Source organism: Chaetura pelagica, unplaced genomic scaffold, assembly GCF_000747805.2.
Source record: "Chaetura pelagica isolate M959 unplaced genomic scaffold, ChaPel_1.0 scaffold79, whole genome shotgun sequence".
NCBI lineage: Eukaryota > Metazoa > Chordata > Aves > Apodiformes > Apodidae > Chaetura > Chaetura pelagica.
Window position 1 is genome coordinate 2905700 of NW_009969339.1, and position 12324 is coordinate 2918023.

The 12324-nt window shown below is 38.8% G+C and overlaps 1 protein-coding gene across 1 annotated transcript in view; it reads right to left on the reverse strand.

The window, feature by feature from the left end:
• Positions 1–12324, reverse strand: part of RFX4 (regulatory factor X, 4 (influences HLA class II expression)) — a 103178-nt gene that overhangs the window by 27684 nt on the left and 63170 nt on the right. The window contains exons 9-13 of the mRNA XM_010005854.1: positions 11353–11453; positions 9501–9559; positions 7789–7933; positions 3945–4039; positions 2611–2728 (exon numbers count right to left, since the gene is read on the reverse strand). Of these exons, the coding sequence (XP_010004156.1) occupies positions 2611–2728; positions 3945–4039; positions 7789–7933; positions 9501–9559; positions 11353–11453 (518 nt within the window). The remainder of the gene's footprint in view (positions 1–2610; positions 2729–3944; positions 4040–7788; positions 7934–9500; positions 9560–11352; positions 11454–12324) is intronic.

Consider the following 12324-nt stretch of genomic DNA (forward strand, 5'->3'; position numbering starts at 1 on the left):
GGGAAAGAGAAGAATCGTTAATACAAATTATTCTAAATTTTTGTCCATGGCTAAACAACATTTGGGACATTTTGGGGGAAATAAGGTGGAGACAGCCCAGGCTGCCTGACAGGATGAGGATATAATTTTGTTTACTCTCCACTTGAATATCCAGAGGCTCTGATCTCCCACCTCCACTTAGACTTGCACCTTGGCAGGGAAAATTTCACCCTGTATAAATAAAGGCTTGAACCAACTCTTGCCACACCACCTCCAAGGAGAGAACCCATCTAGTCAGCTGCAGACCTCTGCAGCTCAATAAATGGTTATGTGGATTGTACAAAGTGGACTGGCTTCTACACAAAATATGAAAAAACCCTCCCACAGGACAAATCCTCCAGCCCTTTTGGTTAGAGAGCTTGTTCTGGCAGTGATTAGCGCTGCTCCAAGACTGCTGAGAGGCAACTGTGGGCTAAGCACCAAAATGTGGCAGATACAAAATAATTATCTTTGATCTTTCTTCTTTAAAAATAAAGATTCCTGAATTTGATAAAAATTCCAAACTAGCTCAGCTTCATACTAAGCATGATCAGGGATTCTAATTTATTTTTTTTTAAAACTCTTGCTTTGGCTACTGAATTGGAAAGCAGTTGTCGATCCAGTTCTAACTGTAATACCACATACCCATGAAAAACACATCAGCTGCAACCAGTACATTCTTTCTCTGACTGTGGTTACATATAAACATATCAAATTCAGGTTGAAAGGTGTGTGTTCATATAAGAAGCACAATCATGCATTTGTACACACAGATATACTCAGTGAACTAAAAAGACAAAAAACCTCAACCAAATGCAACCAACTAAAAAACAAAAAAACCCTCAAACCCTACAGAATTACCTGAGCAGTTGAAGTTCTCAAAAATGAGACATTCAGGAGCCATTTATAACAGAGACAACAGGTAAGTTATTTTGGAAGATCTATTTTAGTGAGTCCCAAACTCAAACCAACAAGTAATTCTCAAATTTCTCATTTACTTGCTACAAGGCAAGTCTATAAATGTTTCTGTTAATAAGTAAGAAATCACAGCTGAGGATCACTGCACAAATCATCCATACAGCTGGTGTTCTAATAACTATTTAGGGAATCCCTGTTTGATTAAATGTGTTTTGGTGACTGATAATCTGAAATGGAGAATGCATTATTAGTTTACAAACATATCCCGAACAGGAATAAAAATAATGTTGTAATGTGCAATTCAGTAGCAATAATGTATCCTTAGGGGAAGCTTAATGTCAGCATATCATGACTTGTAACAGTGTAACCTCATCACTGCACTAATGCAGATGTTTTTTCATTTGTTGGGTACCAAGATGTTTCACAGGTTGGGATTATACCTGCAGGGAGAAGTGCAGCAACCCAAAGTGCTAGAAAGCAAAATTCAGCATTTATCCAACCCTCGTGCAAAGGTATATTTTAACGCTGGGGAGAAGTATACTGTGAAGAAGTATCAGCTACTTTTATGTCCACAGCAAAAGAAAAGTTGCAGTGACTCAAGGAGAAAATGAGTCCTAGAGGAGGTGGAAAATATGTGTGACAATGATCCCGGTGCTGAAAACACAAGCTAGCATATGGAAGTTGTGTTCAGCTTGGGGATACTCACTATCCTGATGTCTCATGGTGACTCATGATACCTGTTTGGAAGACTGTTTACAGGGGGAAACCAATGGAATTAGTTTCAGATTTAGTCATAAATACAGATCATACTGTGTCCATTTCTGATGGCATCTGAATTTATGCTGTTAGATGATTCTAACAGCATAAAGGACGTCAAAGCTGCACTGCCAGAAAACCTTGCAGTTGCTCAATACAGTTCTTTCCTAAAATAATGCAATATTAACCTTCTACTAACACATTCAGACAAATGTGCATTTACAAAAGCCACACCTCATGCAAAACCAAATGTTCACTCGCATGACACAGCAGCCCATTTTCAATCATTCCTGTTTTTAACGGATTTTGATCTGACCTGTTTTTATCCCAGGGTTCAAGACAAAGCCCCTTTTGAAACTGTGTAGAATAGTAACATGCTTTTCCATTTAAAAAGTCTATTTTTCCACCCTGACTGAATTCTAAGAGAATGGAAGAGAATCTGTCCAGGGTATAGATACATGTTCATTTTACAAGGACTGGTTTAAAATGCTAAGTCCTTTAAAAGCAGAACTGGCAAAGTGGTTCACTGGAGAGGTTTTCATTCACTGCAGTGCAAAGTCACCTCTCTTAAGCATAACTTGGGGTCAGAGTAGTTTGGGTAACAGGGCCCACTTTGTACTGAAGTGCATTAAGGGATGCTCTTGTAAGGGACCCTCCCAGCTGACCTGTGGCTGATAACTCCAATAGGGCTAACAACAAACAGAAGGATATAGTAATGTTTTCAGCCCCCCTGGCTAGATCTTGAAGACAAGGATCTGCCTGAGCATTATTTCCAAATGTCAATAGCCCCAGCTCTTTGTTTAATAGAGCCCTGGACATGTGAAAACTGATTATGTTTTCATTTAAACTGTACATTACAAGCCAGGATACAGAATGTTTTTACTACGGAAAGCAATTATCACAGCAAAATGAAGGTACCAAAGCTGGGTGCACTGTGCAAAGTCATGTCTCGAATCACCCGAGTGCCAAAACAGGACCACATCAGGAGGAACTGCTGAGCTACTTTCTTCAAAGAGCCTTGTCTCTTGGCAGCTACCTGCAAGAAAACAGATACATCTGACATGGAGAAAATCTCCTTTCTACCGCCCAATACAGCTGAATGATGCACAGATCTATCTTCTTTTTTCATACTGAAAAACTACTTACCATTATCTTCTCTCTAAAAAATACACAAAACATTTAGGAAAAAAAAAAATATCTTATACAGAGAGCTACCTTGTAACTAGATACAACCATCATCCTAACCTAATTACTTACAAGTTCATTCTTGTTTCCTAGTCCAGGAAGCAATTTGTAATCAAGAATGCTTGATCTACATTAAACATTTAAATTAATAATTTGATTAAGGTTTTAATTGAACATAAAATTTGTTATTCCTTCATGTTTTACCTTTTGTGAATTCACATAGTAATTTTCTTAGCAAAAATACTTTCCAGAAAGCCCACTTTAGGCATCAAGTCTTCAAAAATTTCTTTACTATGGACACATTGAGTTAAGGAATTAGGTTCATCTAATTAGCTAATAAAATTCATGTCAAATTCTTCATTAAAATTAGTAATTATGGTCCAAATTCCAAACTACATTCCCCTGACAAAAAGGAAAGTTCCCCGAAACTATTACTATATTTACAGTGAGCTGGAGAAGTATTTGTTTTCTGAATGTATCTTTTGCATCAGAGAGAGATAGCATATATACATACATTTCTATTTTGTAGGTCTAACAACTGGAATGAGAAATTGAAATTCTAATAGAACAAAGTATAGTTAGTGACAGAAGTTTAAACAGTCATACAGTTTCATACTCTACATAAAATTATGATGAGGCGTGATCAGTTTTGAACAGATTTTTGAAAGATTTTTAGTAGGTTTCTGCACATGGTTAAATTAAAATAAAATACATGCCCTTAGTATCCCAAAACAGGTCAAAAGGAACATAAACGTGACCTGGACTGAATGGTAATACAGACTTTCATCCTTGCATTTGAATGTAAATTAATTAATTAGGTAGCTTAAATATCCTTTTCATTAAAATCTTAAAATGCTAGACTAGATTAGGCTTTGTATTTGCCCTGTGTAGTTAGGATGACACTGAACTCATCTCTCCATACCCCTGAAATATTGACGTGATTGGAAACCTCAGCCCAGTTCTGTCTTTTGGGACAGAACAAACAAGAGATTCTTCACTAAACTGTGACTTGCACAGAGCTCATAAAGCTCATCATTGTCTCAGGCTCTTTCTCCTTGCATACCAACCTTCACGACACATCTGTCCACCATGGAATCCAGCCACTCGATGTATGACTCTATGGGGGACTGCTCCTCCAGGAGGTGATCAAATTCCTGATACACTGGCAGAGGAAGAAAATAAAAGCCTACCTCAGGACTTGGATTCCATTTTCAACAAAAGAGAAACAAGTCACAAAGAGGTGCCAATAATATCACAAGTTTCCCGTGGTTTTTATACTAAATTGTCGAGCTATGACAATAATATCTTTCTTGGTGCTGATCCAGGAAATTTGCTTCATATCTTCTCATGTTTCTACTGAAAGTGATTGAGTTATTTGAAGTAGTATTTTAAGGTGAGCAAATCTATTGCTTAAATTTGTTGTTTAAAATTTATCTTTTGATAAATGTCTGGTGTGCCCAGAAGTGAAATTATTATGGTGCTCTCCATGACGAGTGCAAAGTTGGGCCATTACCCTGATAATGAGAAAAGGCCATGCATGAAATTCATTTAGAAATGCATTTAAAAATCTCCTAAGCACCAAGTGGGTGAATATTGTTGATAGGGCTCTCATCTGTATAATGCTTTAGTTGCAAACACATGATTTAACTGCTGTAAATCATCTGTTTGCAATGCCAGACACACACACAAAGCATTTCCATAAACTTCTACATCTTCAAAACCAATTGCTATCAATGCATAAATGCTATACTTAACTTAAACAATTATATTTATACAAGAGTAGCTTCAAAAAGCAACCTGCATACTCTGTAACCTCTCCCAACTGCACATATTAATTTTTAAATAAAGTAAAAACATCTAAATTGTTCAACTGCAGTTCTTAAACCTCCATGTCTCTATTAATGAGAATCAAGGGCTGAAAGACAAAGAGTCACGTGTTTTGTTGCCTTCAGAAACTATTCTTCATCTCAGCTAAAATAAAAGGCCTAGTTAGTAAAGAAGATACCTTCTACCTGCTGTGTTACAGGATGATCTCAGTGTGCCATACATTTCTATTTATGCTTCATTATAAATAACAGGAGTAAGGAGTTTCCCACCATAGAAAAGACTATGAGGGAGGTGGAAGAAGCAAAGCTTAGAGATGATAGTTAGAGATGTGAGCCAAAGAGGCTACCCGAGAATGGTGCAGAGAACGATCTCCCTGGTCTCCAAGTTGGACCTGCAAGAAGAGCAGGAATTCTTTTGCTTCACAACTGACTGTAACTTTCTTTAACTTAGACTTGCAAAGCCTTGGTGGTCAGAAAAATTTGTTGGGGATGAAGGGAAATAATTATGTTTGGGCCATCCTTCCCTTGTTTCATTAAATGGGCAACCCTTCCTTATTCAGAACAGGATCACAGAGAAATCTACATGTTGTCTCCTTACCTGAGTATTTGTCTGGACAAAAAACTGCCTTATCAAGAGATGAAGTAACTTATATGCTGCATAAAGAGGGCAGCAAGAGCGGAAAAACAAGTCAGTTGCCTGCTTTGCTGCTGGAACAATGCAACTGTATACAATGACCTTGATACCTTTCAGAAAAGTAACTGTTTAGCCTCTAGTATTAAAAATACCTCAACAGGATCTGAGAAAGAGAGAATAATGAAGAAACCATAGAATGATAGAATCATAGAATGGCTAAGGTTGGAAAGGACCTTAAAGATAATCAGGTTCCAACCTCCCTGCTATGAGGACACCTCACACTAGACCAGGCTGCACAAAAACCTCATCCAACCTGGCCTTAATCACCTTAGGCAACCTATTCCAGCACTTCACTACCCTCATGGTGAAGAATTTCTTCCTGATGTCTAACCTAAATCTCCCCTCTTTCAGTTTAAAACCATTACCCCTTGTCCTGTCACTGCCCTCTGGTGAGAACACCTTCCTCAGCTTTCCTGTAGCCCCTTCAGGTACTGGAAGGCTGCTATAAGGTCTCTCTGGAGCCTTCTCTTCTCCAGACTGGGCAGCCCCAACTCTCTCAGCCTGTCTTCATAGCAGAGCTGCTCCAGCCCTTTGATCATCTTCATGGCCCTTCTCTGGACCCTCTCCAACAGGTCTTCCCTGTGCTGAGGGCCCTTGTCAGAGACACCTACCACAGCAGAGCAGGAAAGAGCTTCTCTTACACCCAGTGATTTTTCTGTTTTTCTCTAAACTTGCTTATTGGCTTTCAAATACTTTTATTTATTTATTTATTTATCTCCCAGTTGCAGTAGCTGGAAATTGTACTTTCTTGGTTATTAAAACCAAGAATATGAAAACAGGCCTTAATTCTATGTCATATGAGTCATACAGAATCTGATCTTTGAAAAGGTCTTCGGGCAAGCAGAATAAACATCAGAAGGGGAAAAACATTCAAGTTCTAGAATAAATTCCATACATATCTGCACATCTCAATGGGATCCCATCTTGTTATGAACATTCATATTAAGTTACCATTTCTAAGTAATCACATATTGGACTATATGGGCCTGAAATACGGGAAAACATGTTCAAATCCATTAGCATTCAGGAAAATTCCATTTGATTTGATTACACTTAAGTCTATATTTAAATAGCACATAAACTAAAATCTTCCCTAAGCAGTGAAGATTTCCTGAATGGGAGCCTGAATTGTTGCTGCTACTAGGGATTATAACAGAGAACTCTTTCTTTTTATGGACAATGGGAGGACGCTGGGTAGATATTGAAAACCTAGGAGATGAAGGAATGATGCAGGCAGCTTCTGGACTCCAGTCTCACTCTATGCTGCCTCCTCTGCTGCCACCTCAAGTTTCTATATTGCTAATAAGGAAAAGGGCCCTTTCTGATGGGAAATCAATCAATGGTTAAGAAGGAGAGGAAAGAGTCCAAAGCACCTCTTCTGGAAAACAGAGCTAACAGGGAATGCAAAGCCCATCCCTGAAGTGGGAAGAAGACTTCTACTGTTATCACGGTGGGTCAAGTGCCAAAGTCAACCTTGCATGGTCCAGTGTGCATGTGAAGGTGTCACCCCTCCTCTTCCCAGCCACTCACTGAAAGAGTTGCCCCCATTAGCAAACCTACCCTTGCAGGGCCCTCACAAGTGGTTGCCTGGGTTGCTCCCCATTAAAGCTGGTGCTGGATAAAAGATGACTGGTCCTTCTCAGGTGAGAGATGGCAACACAACAGGTGGGTTCACAGGGAACTGAGGTTATCAACAATGCTAAAGACAAAGCTGATCACCTCTAGTGCCTCAGAGGGACAAACTCTGTGCTTTGGTTTACATATAAGCTTATAACCACACACACTTGCTGGACAATGCAAGTTAAGTCCTATATTTGCAAAAGATATTTGCCAACATCTCCAAAGTCACTTTATAGTTCATTTTCTTGACTATACTATGCAGAACCTAAATTAGCCAATGAGTTTGCTTGATATGGGACATCTACTTATAGGGTGAAAGCTTGCCCCAACAAAATATCTTGTTATGGAGAGCACTGTAAAATGAAGATTTTTATAAATAAAAGTTTACAAGGGACTCAAATATGCAGCCACTTTAGTGCTGAAGCCATTCAAAGGACAACTCTCCTGCAATTCTATAGCAGGAGAGACTGGACTTCATCTGATTCAATGGTTAACCAATAGATTTAGTTTGCTCAAGTTCATGGAAAAACATCCTCCTGAATTTGGGTGCAAGTGTTTTTGCCCACAGTCGTTAATGTCAGCATACCCAGACCTATGTCTCAAAATGTAAGACCCTAAGAGGGCTTTGCCTTACATTTTGGTAAATGTCTCTATCTTTATCTTAAACCTTCAGGCAAACCAATGGCTGCAAAAACAGTGTCACTTTCACTGAGCTTTGTTTCCAGCAGGAAATCAAGTTCACCTGGCTTTATTCGAGGGTTCTACTCTTACATTGTATGATGAGCTTCCTGTGTTCCTCCCGTGAGTCCTCCATAGTATAGAGGGTTTGTTTGGTAATGCTATTCAGATCCACATTCCTCCAGTCCTCCAGCATTTGAAATGTGATGTCTGCACTGTGGATCACCGTTCTTGATGCCTGTAATCCAATCCAATCTATTCATTAGTTCATGGTTTATTAGGTTAAAAAATAGGCTTTATCCCCTTTTATGCTTCCTTAGCTAGGCTCACTAAATTCATTCTCCTCATGGACCCCCACCCACCAGCTTGATGTCATAAGGACATTACAGGGTCCTCTAACCAAAGAAAACTCCCAAGTCATTTTTCCCACTTCAATCAACTGCAGGTATTCTGCTTGCATCCACCACAAACCCTGAGAGGCAACCCCAATCTGGTGGTGCTGTTTCTAGACTCCTCAATCTCTAACAGCTCTGCTGATTTTCTTGACGAGCTTCAGTTCAAAACCAAAAGGCAACAAGAAAAATCAAACCAAAACCAAACAAACCCCTCTCAGGTTTGCACCCTCCCCTCTCCCAAACTATGAAGACTCTCATTCTTTCCTCAGCCACATGAAAAGGTTAAAGCTTATTTGCCTCCACCAAGATCCACTTCTTGGCTGGTTGAGACAGGGGTCTGCTGTTGATAATAGGGAGGATGGGCTGAGAGAAAAGGAAGTGACACGAGGTCATGGTCATAAAGTCATACATAGTCATGGTCAACACATCTCTGAAAAAGAAGCAGAGATGACAACCCACACTCAGGTTTATCAGCTTTCCCAAGGAAATGATGCATTGGAAGAATCCTTCAAATCTGATCCTAGGTCTGAGGCAGAAGGTTGTGGTCTCCGTATCTTCATTTCCTCCCTACAATCCTCCAAAGTTCAGTGATGATCCACAAAGTCTGGGGAAAGGTAGCACTGGCATCTCTGTCTCCACCACTAAAACAATGGAGGAAGAAATCTACCAAAAAGTTGCTTTTTTTCCCCACAGAGCTTCCTCTTCTGGCCTTCACCACTAACAGGGTTAATATGGGGTGTTGGATACAATTTGCAAAAGTGGAGTTTTCAGTTTGACAGGGAAAACAAACAGTCTGCTCCTATACATGGGTGAAACATCAGTTAATTAAATGCATCCTCCTCCTTTTTATACTACATAGAATTTGGCCTCTTGAATTTTTGACAGATAATTTAAAAACTAACTGGAGAAAAGCAAACATTTCAGAACAGTTTTTATATTCACTTGCTATGGTTGCAAGAATATTACTATTTAAAATCCCAGTGGTTCAACCATTTTGCTTTTTACTAATTTGCATTTGATTTACAATATAAAATTAGAGATTCAACTTTTTGTCAGGCATACAGAATTTTTTTCTTGCTTTGCAATAAGCCTGATACAAAACTGCTCTGAAATCAAAGGAATGTCTTTCATTTATTTAATGGAAATTATCCATCTCTTCAAATCAAATAAAAATTTTGTTTCATAGAAGTTCCCTGCTGAATTTAATGAGCAGGGGTTGTCAGTTGTTTAGAAAAGCATTTTTTGCTGATTACTTTTTTATTTTGTCTAGATGGTCACAATATGTACTGGAGATAAACTGGTAACATGATCTCTTCCTCTTTGGGGAAAGTCCAACCTGCCAATTCATAAAATTATTTGACAAGTCAGTAAAAATGGCATTCAGCAAACTTGGGTAACTGAAATATTTACTTGGCAGAGATGATTTAGTGACGTCTGTCGCCGGAGTATTTGTGAGAATCTTCTGGACACTGCAGGAAAGAAGAGAAACGTATTTACATACTATGTTAAATAAATGAAATTGTTTCTGAAAATACTAAACTAAGACAAGAACCAAAAAATGATATTTTTTCCTATATACAACTGTAGCTATGTAACGTTCATTCAAATAGCCTGGTTTTAACTCAGTTTAAACCTTGACCTAAACCCTTAAATCTGGATACTCAATTGGTTTTATAGAGGCAGATTACAAGGAATGATTTATAGATGTTGTGAATAATGAGATGACAAGAGAAACGTAGAGGACAATAGAAAAGTTTCGCTTGTTCAGCACAGCAAATTTTCTCTTGATACACAAAGAAACTGAAGACCAGAAAGGATTATTTAATAGAAAGAAAAATGTTGGAGCAAGAACAAATGACCACAAAATAATGATAGCTACATTATGTGTGGAAATTAGAAAAGGTTTCTAGGTCTTAATGCAAACAAGTTTTAGAGGACTCTTCTGACTGGACTAGTAGAAGCTAAAATCAGTTTCAGGTAGCATTTGATCAAAGTTTCTGAAAGAGATGACATGATGTACTGACATGCTATGGGGGTAAGATGGCCCCAGAGGTACTTGTTAGCCTTCTCCTCCTATTTTAGCTTTTCCTAAGCAATGCAGACCTTGTATTAAGGTATCTCCTACACCGGGATTTTAAAATGTTGTATTGTGCATCTTTTGTCTGAAATCCATGACTTGGGAACTGCAGAGCTGACCAAGGCTTGCAGTTACTCCTGTCACTGCCTCCACTGGTTTGCACGACATCACACATTCTCGTGAGGAGGAAACAATTGCAGAAGCAACAAAGGCTCATGTAAAAGTCACGATGCTCTTAAGTTTCTCCTTATACTAAAATCAATAAAGACTTGCATATCTATCCAAACAGGCATTATATTTGGCGACACAGCAAGTTTTCCTTCTGTATTGTATGTAGAGGCAGTAAAATAGAACAGATTAAGAATGATGACAAAGGACATTGTCTATCTCTCCCTGCAAGTTCAGAAAAGATTTTGCTGTTGCAGGTTCTTGATATTTTTGAACTGACAAAGATGTGATAAAACAGATTCTCAGTTCTGACTTTGTGTAACTTCTAAAGTAAACTAGTAAACAACACAATATACCTAAAATTAGTAGTTCCAACTTACAACCTGACTGTTCTCAGTAAAATATACGCCTCATTTTCCATGCTGATCAAAATAGTTAATCCTTCTCCTAAATTAGGTTGTGGGTTTTTTTGCTTTCTTTCCTTTAACTTTGTGGTGTGGAATTTAGTGCTCATGAAAGGCAAAGAACTGAGAGCCGTGAAATAAAGCAGGCTTTATCAATAGGTGATGTGCACTGCAGGCATCTACAAAGCACGTCTGAAAAGGACTAGTGCCCTTTCCTGTGGTGACAGGGTAATTTGATCTCCTTCATTTTTAACTCTGGCACTTTTTTTGAGTAAGGGCCTCAAGCTGTATTCAAATTGTGCTAGCCTCAAGGTTTGTTTAATAATTTCCTCTGCCTAATATCATCCCTAATGTTTGCTTACTATCAACAAAATTAATTCTTATCAGAATCCAGAAGAAAGGAAAAGCAATTCTTTTCATTTTGAGCAGCACCTCCTTTCACTAAATGAAATTGGTTCTCAGAAACAAGTGAAGATTGTAAATGAATGCAACATTAATAACGCTGACAGGTTTTACTTCCTAAAAGAACACTAGTCTCACTTCCAATTAATTTGTAATCAATAAACACTATATATATCCCAAGCTAATAGGAGAGAAATTGGGCAATACATACATTCAAATTTGATATTTCGTAGATTTTCTGGTAGATCATGAAGAGCCACTTTCAGCCACTCATCCAGTTGCTTCGCAAACTTTCGGATCACCTGCGTCAGACTGAAAAGAGAAATCAATACATCAGAACATGTTTACTCTGTGCTTTATACTATAAAATCTGTGAACACTTGAAGACTATGGACCAGTTATTGACAACCCACTCCTGTGCAGAGCTGTTGACGTGTTTCAGTTCGTAGGCATGAAGAAAAACTTCTGAAAATGTCTGCAGGAAAGGAAAACATATCACCACGTTCAAAACCTCACAAAGAGTGAAAGTCTCTGTACTGCTTTGCATCCACACTTACAAACAGTATTCTTGGTTTGAAATACAATAATTATTACTCTGTACAACAATAGACTCTTACAATCCCAACTGTGGATTTCAGCTCAGCTCTGCCCACATTTATACAGATGAACACAGAGACATGAGGTGGAGTCAGTCAGTGTGTGATGACGGTGGGGAGGAATTTCCAACCCAAGCCCACACAGGTGGGAGAAGTGGGGGCAGAGAAGGACCTGTCTGCTTAGCTCTGCACAGGACAGAAACATTGCCAGACAGGTGAGCTTTCTCATTTCTCCCTTACTGTCCTTTCCTGATGACTCCATCATTTCCTGCTAAACTTGGGAGGTATCTCATTCTGCCCTTCTTCTTGGAAGTGCTCAATATAAAATGACAGTTTCCAGGAAAAGTTGCAGGGCATTGTGTAGAAGAGCCTAACGGTTTGTTCTGCCAAAAGGAGATGCACTGCCCGTAGCAATACTCAAGATACACAAATGAGAGAGAAAGAAGCAAGGAACCTCCCCTCCTTTCAGCCAGGCAGCTTTTTCTGTTTGTACTCCCAGTGCTCTGTGCCGAGAACAGAGCTGGCAAAATTAACACAGACATATGCAGACACCTGACAGGACAAGGGATGGATGACAACTGCTGAAC